The sequence below is a fragment of the Staurois parvus genome, unplaced genomic scaffold (genome assembly GCF_062004578.1).
Source record: "Staurois parvus isolate SC_StPar_1 unplaced genomic scaffold, SC_StPar_1.0 ptg001326l, whole genome shotgun sequence".
Taxonomy (NCBI): domain Eukaryota; kingdom Metazoa; phylum Chordata; class Amphibia; order Anura; family Ranidae; genus Staurois; species Staurois parvus.
In genome coordinates, this window is record NW_028319122.1 from 31,721 (window position 1) to 47,170 (window position 15,450).

Consider the following 15,450-nt stretch of genomic DNA (forward strand, 5'->3'; position numbering starts at 1 on the left):
AGGTGCCGAAAATAAAAGACTGGGTGGATAGGGTGGATCAAATATGTAAATTGGAGGAACTTTATCATTTGAATGAAGGCAAGATGGAACAAATGGGAGGAATTCAAAAAGTCAAGGCTAGCCTTAGAGGTTATGAGGGATTAACAGAATAATATGGAAACATATTTTGTTCTTTTATAGGGATTACAATCTCCAGAAATAAACAGGAAAATGCAGAGCAGAAGGGGTTAGGGATTGGATGGGGGGTTGTGAAGAGATGAAACGATAAAAGTTTTGATAATATGCTAAGGTTTTAATGAGTATGTTTGTATAACATCTGAGAAATATTTAAATAAAAAATTAGGGCGTGTTTAGGGGTGGGGTAGGGTAGGGGGTTGGGAGGGGCAAATGGCAGTGAGTAGCTCTTAAGGCCTGGCTAGTAGCTCAAGACTTGAAATTTTGAGCTCTGCCTTACAGCCATCCTGACAAGCAGGATTTGTAGGGCAGGCAAATGAAATGGTATCCAACATAGTCAGCTTGAAGATGGCCAACAACTTGAGGCCCATCAAGCTGTGCTGCCCTTGCTCTGGCCCCGCCATATGTTTAAGTGGAACATATATCGGCATTATGAGCTCTCATCCTGTTGCCAACATGTCTTGGGAGTTCCGGAAAAAAGGTAACACTTGACCTTCTCTTGTTAAGTGCCATTTTACTGCTTCCAGAGCCTATCTGAACAGGCAGCAGCCCGGGGAGGGGGCCATGTACCACAAGACGTGGTTAGGGGAGGCTGTACTATGAAGCCTTCAGGTGGGAGGATGGTTCCCAGTGGGAGCGAAACCTTAGGCTGTGCATTAGTTAAAGGATGGGGGAACCAGGGAGATTCTTCCCACTGGGCCCTGTCCTTAGCATTCCTAGCCTCCAGTGAAACCTGCAGAGGCATAAGGGCAGGGAAGCACCTGAAACAAGCACAGTAGTCTGAAACAAATAACACAACATGGATTGATCTGGTTGGTCCAGAGAAAAACACAAGAACTGAGGTATGTGACAACTTTTTATAATAGTGGACAATGTGTTTCCTGTTTTAGGTGGGGAAAGCCCTGCCTCTCAGATGCTGCCCTGGAGGAGGACTTAAGAAAAACTATTGATTCAAACTCCAAGAGAAAAAAACTGCAGCTACTGAGCTGTAGTGTGATGAATTCCTAATCAACATGTTTTATGGTCAGCAGCCACCTAGCATTCACTGAATGTAGAGTGCAGAGGGCTCTGGTGAGTAGTTTCCACACTCCAGTGAGTATGTCAACAAATTATTGAAGATTAGGGAAATATTTGCATAATGCTTTTTTTTTTTTTAACCACTTCAACACCTGACACCCCTTCCTTCCCATGCCAACTTTCAGTGCGGTCGCGTTTTAAATTGTGCAATCATGCAACAAAGTACCCATATGAAATTATTTTTCACAAAATAGAGCTTTCTTTTGGTGGTATTTACTCACTTTTTTAATTTAATTTTTGTTAAACAAAAAAAGACAACATCTTGAAGAAAAAAAAAGCCTGAAAATCTTGAAGAAAAAAAAAAAAAGCCCATCTCATATCTTGGGGCCCAAAAATGCCAGGACAGTACAAATTCCCCAAATTACCCCTTTTTGGAAAGTAGACAATCCAATCCAAGGTATCTAGTAAGAGGCATGGACAGTTTTTTGAGGGTTTTAATTTCTATCACAATTTTTTGGAAAATTAAGAAATAAAAATCAATTCATTAAAGGAACACCAGGCAATATGCAAATGTCACAACTGTATTATTAAAAAAAAGTCACATAAGCAACCACAAAAACAGATCCAGAAGGTGCATTCATGGGAACCCCCAAGCTCTCTAGGTAGAAGGTGCCAATTCCCAGTGGGACAGGGTAGAAGGAAAAATCATCAGGTGATCAGAGATAAACAGCGGTGACACCAGCTGCCGGGGACACTTTTCTTTTCTTTGGCCCACTGTGGCTGGAAGTGAGGTCAGCGAAGGACCGGAAATGATGCAAGATGAGGGCAGAAGTAGATCAAGGAAGGTCAAGTGGCGAGGGCACCAGAAGATGGTCTGTTACCACTGTAAGCAGGGCTGGAAACACCTGAGGCCAAACTTGAAGTCGATTCTTGGTAGTAGATAGTACTCCACTGTCTCATGTTCCATATTGTCTATTTGCTCCACATTCCCATCATCTACTACCGAGAATCAACATCAAGGTTGGCCCCTGCCTCAGGTGTTTCCAGCCCTGCTTACAGCAGTAACACACTATCCACTGGTGCCCTCCCCACAGCACCTTCCATGATCTACTTCCGTCCTCATCTCACATCAGTTCCGGTCCTCTGCTGTCACTTCCAGCTGTGGTGGGCCAAGGGTTAGTGTTGTCACTGCTGTTCATCTCTCTGCCGATTTTTCTTTCCACCTTGTCCAGCCAATGCACCTTCAACCTAGAGGGCTTGGGGGTTCCCACAAATGCACTCTGTGGATCTGTACTTGTGTTATGTGGCTGCTTATGTGACTTTTTCATAATACAGTTGTGACATTTTATGCATATTGCTTGGTGTTCCTTGGACTTTCAGAGGGGAGTATTCACTCCCAAGGACTAGGCTATTCACCCCCAAGGATTTCACTGTTAGAAGCAACAATTTTTACTGAATGAAATGGATTTATTCAGTGATTACTATTGTGTTTAGCTGTGATTGGCCACAGATAATCATATGGTAGAGATGGGCTGTGATTGGCTCTGTCTGTTTGATTAGTGTTTTTTCCCTTTTCAATTGTTAATCCAGTTTTAGGCAAGATTTACGAATTGTGTTCTTTCTAGTGATGCTCTATTCTGTATTCACTACTAAGCTCTAATAGTACCAGTCTATTACATTCTGGTTCCCCTGGTATAATTGATCAGCCCAGTGTAGTGTATTAGGCAGTAATATCCCCAAAGAAGGGTATTGTCCATTTGGCGATTAGTATGTTTAGCTTCAGCTACGTACTTTTGCTTCCAGCTCCTGTTCAGTGATGCACTTCCAGTTTCAGTAAGTGCATTTCAGGGAAGAGGAAGCATGCCACTCTAGGACATCTGTCTACAACATGTGGGGACCCTGCGTGAATCATCCCATACACAGAGGTGATATTTTATGCTCTGCCTAGTTCAGCGCTACGAATAAGGGTTGACTAAGATGTGGGACATGGGAAGTATTGTTATTTTACTGGATTATGTTATGAAACTGTTTATTGTTTACCATGCCGCCATCTTTAAGATTAAACTGGATAAGTGAGTTTTTATAATACAATGTTATTTAATGTACTATAGATCTTTGAGAATATATGTGTTATGCAGGTACCAATGTCCTCGAAGCTCTAGACAGAGAAAAAGTTTATCTATGGGCAGTGGTCCCTTTAAGAAGCTCCACCCTCCCCTCAATGTTTGCCCCGTAAGAAAATGGCAGATTAAACTGGCAATCCTATAAGAGAGGTTGATCTGCTCAAGACATTAGCCATAGCTTAGGAGACTGGATCCCTAAAATGCACCAGAGGCTGGTTGTCATCTTATGTCCAGGTGGTATTGGAGAGTGGACTTTTCAACGTGGCTTATGTATGTGTATGCTTTTAGCTCCCAATGCTTGTGAGTATAATATATATTTTATTTAAAAAAAAAAAAAAAAGGTGAAGGGTAATGTGCTAGGCATTTATGCCCTCTCTGTTTATGTTTTATACATGTGATCACTGTCACCAATCACAGGAGATCAGCACAATAAGAGACAATGGATGGAATGAATGAAAGCCATCCATTGCGAACTACTGTTGTGTGATCTGCTGTGATTGGCCACAGCAATCACATGGTATTGGCCAGTACACTTGATAGCTGGTGACAGATCGAGTCACAGCCAGGAGTATATTTAGAATTTGTGCTGGGGGCAACACAAAAAAAAAAACAAAAAAAAAAACAACTGCCACGGCAAACGCCTTGTTTGACACATGGCAAATATACCCGTGGCCACAGCACACCCTGATGTCATATGATGTCCCATGAATGTATCTCCTGGCTGTCATTTGACAATATGCCCAGCGGGAATTGGTTAGGTAACCCCAGTTATTTGGCCACATCATTGTGAGAGGGATTAGAGTCTTCAATCTTGACTGAAATGCACCTTGGATTGGGTAGTCAATTAACTCCCTATAAGGAGATACATCCTCTTATAATTTCCCATTAATAGGTAAAGAGAAAAAATCCAAAAAAAGCTGTGTACAGTTGCTGAAGCCCTTAATGATGAAAACCACGTGGCTCTGAATCAAGCTCAAAAGATTGATTCATGTGAATAAAGGGTGTCACATCCTAAAACCAGGAGAGGTGCTTGAGACTTAAATTGATCTTACATGTATAAAAATTTGGTCGGATCAGCAGAAACCAGCTGAATTTCAATCCATGTATGGGCAGGGCAGTTGTACAGAAGTCAATCTACTGAATGACCTCTGTCAAACGACCCTGTCAGATAATTGTGGTCTGATCAGCACTGCAGGCTACAACCAACAATTAGGGTATTCTGACTGCGAGGAAGTCTCCCTGATCTCAGAATACAAAGGAGCATTCAAAACACACATTCAATGCCCTAAAATGTGTGCTGCTTTTCTAACAAGTGAATGAATTCAAAATATTTTGCACCTTCTACATGTTGGTTATGCTGTGTAAATTAAAAGATTTAATCCCAGTTAAATCCATTTTAATTCCAGTTTGTAACATTCTGAATGAGAAAATGTCACTGCAGATTAAGGTCTATGAGAATATAATTAATTCTGGATGGATATCCTTTCAAAACACATTAATGATTTTTCATATATCCCATTTAATGGGCGATAAAAACTCAAGCACGTCTGTCTTCAGAGAATGTTAAAGTAACACCAAACCATATACTTCCACTACTTTAATGCCCTGTAACCATTTTATTTGAAAAACTTTTTTACTGTGGTTCTTCTGCCTTATTGTAACATTCTCCAAGCTCCCAAACCTTTCCTTTCCCCTCTGACTTTTGTTTGTTTGAAACGAGCACTGCACATTAGTTGCGGTCATGTACACTGATTTATGCATACTACGGATCCCATAGTTCATGCAAAGTACATAAGGAGTGAGCAGGAGATGGTAGCCATTTTCCTACCCACAGTGGGACCATGAAAAATGGTCAGATCACAGCAACAGAAACAAAGGAATTTGAAGGAGGCTTACAGCATTAGAAGGTACATTTTGAGTTAAATATACATGGAGTGGGAGATGGAGACAAAACTACTCTCCATGTACTTGTGAACAGGGTTTTACTGGTACCACATCCCTAATTAGAAATATATTAAATGAGACCTTAACCAGCAACAACTAGTGGGGCTTTAAAGGTACCAAACCATATAAATCAACATTGGTTATACAAAAAATGACAAATACAAAATTGAACACCTTTTATTGGGTTAAAAACCACAAACAGGTGGAACATGACCGTCAAACACATACATAGAAGATCATAAACTTCAGTTATTCAAAATGAAAGAACTACAATCAGTAGCCCGGCCAGAGTAGTTGCCACTGATGTCCAAGATGTAGGGAAGGTGTCATGGGCCTCAGTTACAAGTCACTGATAGCTACAGCCTAGAGCCATGAAGGCTTGATTAAAGATAGTTGCTCACACCTAGATCAATGGTGATGCATCATAGGTAACAAGAGACATATTGGTACATAGCTTCAGCCTAGAACCATGAATAGGTACTTTGTCGATATTTCGGACACCTAGAATAATGGTGTCGCATCATGGGTAACAACAGACATATTGGTACATAGCTTCAGCCTAGAACCATGAATAGGTACTTTATTGACACAGCTGGGCAGTGATTGGCCCAGCTTGTGCATGTGATCGCTGTGACCATTCACAGCTAGCCACACTTATATACAATGGATGGCATGAAAGGAAGCCATCCATTGTATACAACTGTCATGTGCCCTGCTGTGATTGGTCATAGCAGATCACATGGTATTGGCAACTGGGCCGGTATACTGTGTCCGAGGCATACAGCCGGTGACAGATCACGCCACTGCACGGCTCTGCTTGCAGGCAAACTCTGCATGCCTGAAAGGACACCATATTGCGTTCACCCTGAGGGACGAGGTGCTTGCCCGGCCGCCATCAGCCAGATTATAACATTATAGGCCGGGGGCAAACCAGTTAAATAAACAAGCAAAATGGTACAAGGATATCAATAATTAAACATGCCCAAGATCCATCCTAAATGGTACAAGGATTTGTTTTTGCTCTATTGTAGGAATTTGTGTTTTGTTTTCCCTGAAGCAGCGGGCATTGCCCCATGAAACGCGTTGGAAATATCAATAAAGTACCTATTCATGGTTCTAGGCCGAAGCTATGCACCAATATGTCTGTTGCTACCCATGATGCGACACCATTATTCTAGGTGTTGGAAATATCGACAAAGTACCAATTCATGGTTCTCGGCTGAAGTTTTGCACCAATATGTCTCTTGTTACCTATGATGCGTCACCATTGATCTAGGTGTCAGCAACTATCTTTAATCAAGCCTTCATGGTTCTAGGCTGTAGCTATCAGTGACTCGGAACTGATGCCCATGGCACCTTCCCTACGTCTTGGACATCAGTGGCAACTACAGTGGCTAGGCTACTGATTGTAGTTCTTTCCTTTTGAACAACTGATTTGTATGATCTTCTATGTATGTGTTTGACAATCATGTTCCACCTGTTGGTGTTTTTTTTTTAACCTAATAAAAGGTGTTCAATTTTTATTATTTGTCATTTTTTTTGTATAACCAATGTAGATTTATATGGTTTGGTACCTTTAAAGCCCCACTAGTTGTTCTTGATTAGGGTCTCATTTATTACATTACATTTTGAGTTAGCCATACATGCGTGAATAGATTTTATTTTTCCTTTTTAAACCTATGTTTAATGTCACTTTATGTTGCTCAACAAATTCCTGCAACTGTTTGTTTTCTTCCTCTTTTCAGCCTCTTATAAAAGGACAAGTGATTAAATTCAGAATACCAACTCCTTATTTTGAATCCACTGATATCAGTGGTGTTTAAGTGTTAATTGCTGATAAAATTGAGACATGAAGCTAAAAAGCAGCCAGGCTTGAATAAGAAATTAAACTTTCCAGGATCTTTTATAGATCTATAGGAAGCTCTTATTAGACACAGTGGAGGTAGCCTTGAGAAACACCTGGAGCTGTGGACTCTTAAAGACAAATTGGATGCTACCATTTTTGCTAATTTCAATTGGATTTTTCAGTGGAGGCCATTAGTGAGGGTTCATTTTGAAAGAACTGCAGAGGTTCAGTCATCAATTCTAAGCAATGCTTCCTGATTAAGATCAGAGTCCAGTGCCTCAGTCACCTTTTCTTGGAGTGTTGTATTCATGGAAGCAGCTGGAAAGTATAAGACAAGTCGCAGCTCTGGTGCACATAAACCAACCTTATGTCCTTCATGTAATTTACTATGGCAGGCTCTGCACAAGCACTTACTACATATTTACCTTCAGATTCCCTGCAAAGACTATAAAGTGTTAACTTTTCTTTTTTTATTTAAACTCTGTGGCTGTATCCATAGCTTCAATTACTAATTAATTGTTTAGTTCAGACTTAAAACGGAACCCCTCAGAGCTGCAAAAAGAGAATTATCACTGTCGACTCTTAAGATACGCAGACTTTCAGATATAAGCCGTCCAGATATTGATCAAATTTCGGACAATTCAGCAGGGACAGACCTAGATTTGATCCATGTATGGGCAAGCTGTTTGTACTGAACTCAATTCACTGATTGACTGTAGTACAACCGACCTGCTTTAGACTTAATTTCACAATGTGATTATCAATTACCTGGAACAAGCAGATACACATCTGTTGTCAAGACATCTAATATGCATAGAATTGTTCTGAGTCAGCAACTCACTTTAGTGAAGCACACACAGGTGTCCACAGGCATATTAGAAGAGGAGCTTTTAAAGGTTGAAAAGAAAACAAAAAAATCATCACTTGTACATTCAGGAGAGGAATGTTTGAGAAGAAATAATGCTTGATGCATCTAAATGCCTGTAAACACGATTATTCTATTCTAACCAAGGAAATGAATTGTCCAAACACATTTGCAAAACATGCATTTTTTAAAAGGGACTCTAAAAAGGTTAATTTTTTTTGTCCCCGCAGGCTCTCCTGGCTGTCAGGTGCCCCCACAGCAGGCAGCTTGCTATGGGGGTACCCACTGCTCAGTTTGTCCATTCACACATGGAGCTGTGGCTTGGCCCCGCCCTCTCTCTCCTCACTGGCTGTGATTGACAGCAGCGGTAGCCAATGGCTCCCACTTGCTGTCTCAACCAATGAGGAGGCAGCGACCTGGGAAAGTTGGAGTGGTCATTCACATCGCTGGATTGCGATGAGGCTCAGGTAAGTATTGAGGGGGCTGGGGGAGCTGTTGCACACAGGTTTTTTATCTTCATGCACAGAATGCATAAAGATAAAAAAGCCTTCAGCCTTTACAACCACTTTAAGCAGCTCTTCTACTTCCAGGAGAAAAAGTACTTAGAAGAGCTGGGCAAATGTCCAGTTTGCAATGAGGCCTAAAGATTTTAGCATCAAAGCCTGCTTGTTTGATGTTTGTTTTGGTAAGTGATTCACAAGGTCCTGAAACCATTAACAGGAAGTCAGTTCTGGAGCTTCCACTGTTAAGGACATGTTAGCGGAGTCAACATAATAAATATATCTAATATATATTCATAAGAATCCTTTATTGGGTTATCTCCTTACAGTTGTGGTTTTTGGGTTCTTATTTACAACCTGTGAGAATTTATACAGTCAGCCATCTGACCATACTGCAGAAAAACATAAAAATATTATGCCCATCACAGGTATATCCAAATGCAGCATCTTCCTTCTTCAATTGTCCTTCAGTCCATCCCTCAAGCCAATGATATAAGAAAGTATGTTTATCATACAAAAATGCCTCCAAATGGTTTTTCACATACAAAGATTTAATAACCTGATGCCCACGCAGTCTTATTCCCCATGCTGGAGCCTCAGAATCGCCTGTGATACTGTGCACTGAGATCAGGCTTTTTAAGAGTGGGGAGGCAAACAAAAAGAAAAACAAAACACAAACACCACATATCCACAATGAGGGTAGAGAATTAATGTGGTGAACTTCCTTTAAGTCAGTAGGTTTATTTTACAGATTAATGATATTTCCAAGTCTATGCTTAACTTTGTTGCTGCTCCAACTCAAGGAGGACAAATAGATTGAGACACAATGGAGCATGCAAGGTCAGAAGCAGCAGGCTGGTGGTCCAGGTTAAATAAGTCCTCTCCTTTTCTTGTAGTCCTCCAGATTTAAAGATCTTCGTGGGGCACCATCCTTGGCAGGGGGCGCCTTTGCAGAAATAGCAAGGGACTTGGATTCTGTAAATCAAAATAAAATATTTTTATTGGATACGGTCAAAGTATACTTAGAAGTAATTTTTTTTTTTTTTAGTTTACGATAGAGTGGAGAGGGATTAGAATATCTGTCAGTCTCACTAATGGAGTCACAGGCAGCATTATTATTTTTAATATTATTACACAGGATTTATATAGAGCCAACAGTTTGCTCAGCGCTTTACAATATAACAGGAGACAATACAGTTCAATACAAGAGGGATGTGAGTGCCCTGCTCCTTGGAGCTTACAATCTAGGAGGGAGGGGCTAGTAGTACAAAAGGTAGTAATTGTGGGGGACGGACTGGTTGGAAAAGTGGAAGATTCCAGTATTAGCAGGCAGGATAGGCTTTCCTGAAGAGATAGGTTTTCAGAGATCGCCTAAAAGTGAGCAGAGTAGGCGATAGTCTGAAACTGTGATAGAGAGATCCAGAGGATGGGGAAGTCTTGGAGACGAGCATGGAAGGAGGAGACAAGGGAGCTAGAGAGTAGGTGGTCTTGCGAGGAGCGGAGGGTACGGTTTGGCCGATATTTAGAGACAAGATCGGTGATGTAATTTGGGGCAGAGTTATAAATTGCTTTTTACATTATTGTATATTGCATTAAAAACTAACAAAGTGAAAGTAACAAAATCTCCAAATTTTGGTATCACGTACCTGGTGATGGAGGCCAATGGAGAGAGGGCTTCCCTTGCGGCTAAGTTCCGGACTCCCCTGAGAGTGGGACAGCGGGAGTCAGGCCCAAAGTTGCACAGGTCGCCTGTAGGAGTGCTGGTTGGTGGTCCACGGAGATAGGTCTGCAGGTGCCTGTGCGTTGTATGCAAGCTCTTCTGGGATTTAGGCATTTACTGGGTAGTCGGTTCAAGCAAAGGTCAAGTACTAGGTGGGAATCAGAGCAGATGGGATAGCTGAGGTCATACACAGGAGTGAGAGAGAGAGAGAGAGAGAGAGAGAGAGAGAGAGAGAGTATCCGTAAGCCAGGCCGAGGTCAGATCAGGGGTAAGGCTGAGTAGACAGGTCCAGGAGCAAGCCAAGTCGGTAACAGGAGATCAGGGGTCAAGTCACAGGAAACAGGACGGGGAGCTAGAGATCATCCAGCAACTAGAGGAAGTGATGAGCCTCCTTATAAAGGTCATCTGGCACCAGACTGAGGCTGATGTGTACTTCTGCGGCCATGTAGCGTACTGGCAGAAATGCCAGATCTTCCAGAACTCCTGCCGTGGACAGGACCCTGACATTTGGATTGACATCAGAACAGTAATGGACAGGAATTCTTCGAATGGGGACACTAGTTTTGTTAACGCCCCGGGATTCCCTCACTTTGGAGGGATTTCTTCTTGCTTCCGGAGTTAGCTATGGGACAGGAAGTAAAGGAAATCTCTCCAATGGGACACAGATGGCAAAAAACAAAAAAACCCAGTGTTTATAACTCTATAACCAGTGTTTATAAATTCTATCCAAAATTAAAACAGAAAACGTGTTTTGACTTTAGTTTTGATTAACTACTTGACCTTCGGAAGATTTACCCTCCTTCCTTACCAGGCAAATTTTTTGCAATACAGGGCTGCATTACTTTAGCTGAAAATTGCACAGTCATGCAATGCTGTACATAAATTAAAGTTATGAAATTTTTCCCCAGAAATAGAGCTTTCTTTGGTGGTATTTGATAACCTCTGGGTTTGTTACTTTTACGGTTTTAAAAAAAACATATCCAATAAAAAATAAAAAAAATCCTAACAGAAATCACCCAAATGGCCATGATAAAAAGTTTACATACCCTGGCATGTTTAGCCTTGGTACAGATACACAAGGTGACACACACGGTTAAAATGCCAATCTTGGTTAATGTCCCACAACAGTGTCTTTTTAAATTGCAATTAGCGTCAGTGTATAAATAGTCCTTTTCCATCTTTATAAAGTCCCATGACCTTGTTACGCAGGACTTTTGACAGTTCTTTTCTGATCCCCATGGCTCTGTATCTAGCTTAGTCAATGCTTCCACGTAAGAGCTAATAAACTCACTGACTACTCTGATAAGTTTTATTGATGTCTCTGTACGTGCTGGGAAGATTCACTCCTTATTTGCCCTGCTGAGCACTGTCAGACAGAAAGTAAGTAAAATCCATCATGTCATCGAAGCAAGAGATGAGGGTAAATCAGCCAATAAGTACATCTATTGATCTAGCAACTCTCCAAGATGGGAATTCCTCTCACTTTGGGGGCAGTTCCTCTCCGTGCACCTTCAGGAAAGGAAGTGAAGAGAAATCTCCATAGGGGTTTTTAGGGCTTCCCTAATCTATATAACCTATAAAAAATAAGTGTTTATGTGAAAAATGTGCTTATGCATTCTTTTTTTTGAAGGTACAAAAGGTGCTTATTTATATTTTATGTATTGTCAAATTACACTGGCTTTTTATGAAGTATAAAATACTTCTGAACACCATTTTCCACCATTTTTTTCACTTATTATGGTGACTGCATGGAAATAAATTCTACAAAAGGGTACAGCATCAATACAGCAAGACCATCATAAAATAGAGGGTTGGGCAGTTACATACAGTCATGGCCAAGAATATTGGCACCCCTGCATTTCTGTCAAAAAATGCAAAACGTCTCCCAGAAAAAATTGTTGCATTTACAAAATGTATAGGCATTCTCATGCTTTTTTTTTTTTTTTTTTAAACCCGTTTTATTTTTCAATGAGTAGTACACAAAACATAGGAAATGAGCAGATAGTTTCAGTTAGCCCACGCAGGGGCACTGCCCTGTAGTATCTAAAAAGGTACACTGTAAGCAACATACATATCTGTGTACCATATAAAACAGAACATTATAAAAACTGTACCCCCCCCCCGCAAAAAAAAAGGGTTTGCCTCGCTGCTATAAGATGACCAAAATGTTCAGGAGAGAGCGACAGAGAAAACTGCTGACAGCTATCATTTACAGATGCCTGTAAAATAGAGATCTGAGCTCAGCCCTACTAGAAGCAATTGTGGAGATATATAACCCCTAATTGATTCCTTAACCCCTTCACGCCTAAGGGTAAAACAAATCTAAATGCCTAAGCACAATTCTGCAACGTTGACATGTGTTAGTAAAACCGTACATATCATCACAACTACTTTGTACATCCAGGTGAATTATACCGCGTTTTTTTCAGAACAAATTGGGCTTTCATTTGATGGTAAATGGTAATGGATAGCTCCTAATTTTTTTATTATTATTAAAGGAAAACTGGGCCAAAATAGTAAAAAAAAAATCGTTTTTTTTTTATTTAACTGTGTTTCTTGTTACGACCATAACCTACCACCAAAGAACAGCCCAAAATAAATTCTCCGGTTCTTGACGATCGCAGCGATACCATATATGTGTATGTTATTTGTTGTTTGTACCCGTAGTACAGCCCAGAAACAATAGTGCGCATTTTGTTTTTGTGTTTTTTTTTATGTCACTGACACTGACATTAACACTAACTGACACTGATACTAATTTTTTTAAATCCTGACCTTTGACCCTGACTCAAACACTAACCCTGGTACTGAACTAGATCAAACTTTGATCTAGGTATTTTTCTTTATTTTTTTTTTTAATATTTATTTATTTATCTTTTTTTTTTTTTTTTACAAACTTTTTTTTTATCTCTCTGTCAGGAGTTCGAGAGATACAATGTATCTCTCTTCTCCATTCATAGAGAGAGAGAAAACAAGGGGGCCGGGCTGCACAGTGACTGATCACTGTGATAGCCAATCAGAGGCTATCACAGCGATCACGTGACCCGGATTCGGGAGTCCCGGGTCCCGATCGTTAGAACGGGACCCGGGGCTCTCAGTGACACCGCGATCTCGGTGCTGGGAGCGCGCCGAGCAGCGCGCTCCCAGCACAAAGACAGGTACGCAAATATGCGGCCCCACGGAAAAAAGCCCAGGTCCGTGAGGCCGCATATTTGTGTTACGTCGGCGTCAAGGGGTTAAAGGCATCTGGAGAAGCAGACCCAACATTATGTTGCCAGTAGTCTTGCAAAACTAGTGGAAGGAGTTCTTGGGAGGTGGAATGTTGAATCCATTGGGAGTGTAAGCGCCAAAGAGCAACACTGGGCGGTTCGGCGCTTCACTAACAGTAGCCAGTGATGTCAGAGCGCCGGCAGAAAGGTAGTCTATTTCCTGAATATTCCCAAGAAGGGAGGGATTACCGAAAGCAAAGTCTAGTCTGGAGGAAGTCTTATATGTTGTGGAATAGCAGGAATACACTCTTATCTCAGCTTAAACCTCAGTTTCTGCAAATAGTTAAACCAACCAAAAAAGATACCACATAGTCAACGGTAACCTGACTGGAGAAACAATCCACGACACCTAGAACGTGCAAACAACAGGAAATAGGGCCCTGAACAATAGATTAAGTGTGTCCTTTAATTGTGCTCAGTGTCTCACATCAACTCCTAACTGGGCTAAAAAAAAATATATGGTGCAACATACGTGCAATGAAGATGAAACTGCTAAGCCTCACACCATGTTACATAGGATTTCCACGTCCTATGGTAAATCTTCCATGAAATAGCCTTCCTGGCTCTTAAAAGAGCAAGAAAGACTTCATCAGACATTCCCCTATCCTTCAAGACTCTAGCTTCAATAGCCATGCTGTCAAGCCAGTGATCACAAAGAAGCATGTAAGATTAGACCTTGTAAAAGGAGGTTTGGCAGGTTGGGAGCATCCAAAGACCATCCATTGATATGTTCATAACGCTGGAATAGCACATATAGTGGTTAGCCAAAAAAAAAGTTAACACTACATGATTTGCAGGTGTGAAAGTGACATGTTTCATGTTGAAAATGGAAGAGCTGTAACATTCGTTTGCTTCCACTATATGATGAGACACCTGGCAAAACAGGTGGGAGACCTCACTTTCGTCATTCATGCACTGCTAGTAATATAGAGTTGCATCAGAGCTTACTGAGCTTTAAAGAGGGCAAATTGTTGGTGCTGTTCATAAACGTGGAATGTTTTGAAATATGTTGCAAGTCACTGTACCCAAAGGGGCATGGCAAGACTGAAGAATCAAGCTGCACAATGCCAAGACTCTTGCAGATAGCACCAACAAGCTTTTTCACATTAGAAAGTATATTGCGTGAAGTTCTTTCATCAATATAGCGGCATTCTGGGGTAGAAAAATCTTTTGCAGTTTTCAATACCGCCTCTATGCTCTCTTCATTCCCTTCTGTATCAAACTCATCTACGGCAAAAATATCAGAGAAACAGAAGTAGGAGAAGAGGCATGGAGTTTCTGATCCCCGGACAAACATGACATTAAAGCCATTATTTGCTCAAGGAATTGTAAAAATAGATGCAGAAATTTCTGCTTTTGTCATATAGGCCGCTTGTTGCGTTGCTCAAACAGAGCTAGAATTGAATGCGGAGACTGGTGTTAGAGTCGGCAACTCCTCCACTGCAAAGGAAGCATCATCACTATGAGATTGAGCTATGGTGAAGACCAGGCAAAAGGGGGGCCATTGCAAAACTTCAGCCGAACATTCACTCTGCCAAAGTCTGCACACTGCGCTCAATCTCATAGTAATGATGCACCTCTTGCAGTGGAGAAAAAGCAGGCTCTAACACTAGTCTTTGCATTCAATCCTAGCTCTGTTTGAGGAACGCAACAAGCAGCCTATATGACAAAAGCATTCCAAAATTGACAAAAGGATATTCCTCTGTGGGGTGCTCACAAAGGGTATGGAATATAGTATAATGTCGGAACTGTTCTGGGCTCACAGAATTAAACAGGAAGGTCTGAACTTTTCCAGCATGCCCATGTAGAGATGAGATTTTGTGCTGTATATTCTATTTCATGGTTTCTGAACACAGATTCTAAGAGCATTCCAAGGTTGTTACAGCTTATGTTCCCAGGTTATAAATTTGGGGGGGGGGGGGTATGGTGGTATCAGACAGCTACAAGATAAAGACTAGACATGATACCAAGTTGTAAGATAAACGGATGAGC

The 15,450-nt window shown here is 41.1% G+C and overlaps 1 protein-coding gene across 1 annotated transcript in view; it reads right to left on the reverse strand.

Moving 5' to 3' along the window:
• Window positions 1–8,758: 8,758 nt before the first annotated feature.
• The window catches only part of LOC149436986 (RNA polymerase-associated protein RTF1 homolog), a gene marked incomplete at its 5' end in the record, with an annotated part of 239,410 nt that continues 232,718 nt past the window's right edge, over window positions 8,759–15,450 (reverse strand). The window contains one exon of the mRNA XM_089661209.1: window positions 8,759–9,444. Within this exon, the coding sequence (XP_089517335.1) occupies window positions 9,338–9,444 (107 nt within the window). The remainder of the gene's footprint in view (window positions 9,445–15,450) is intronic.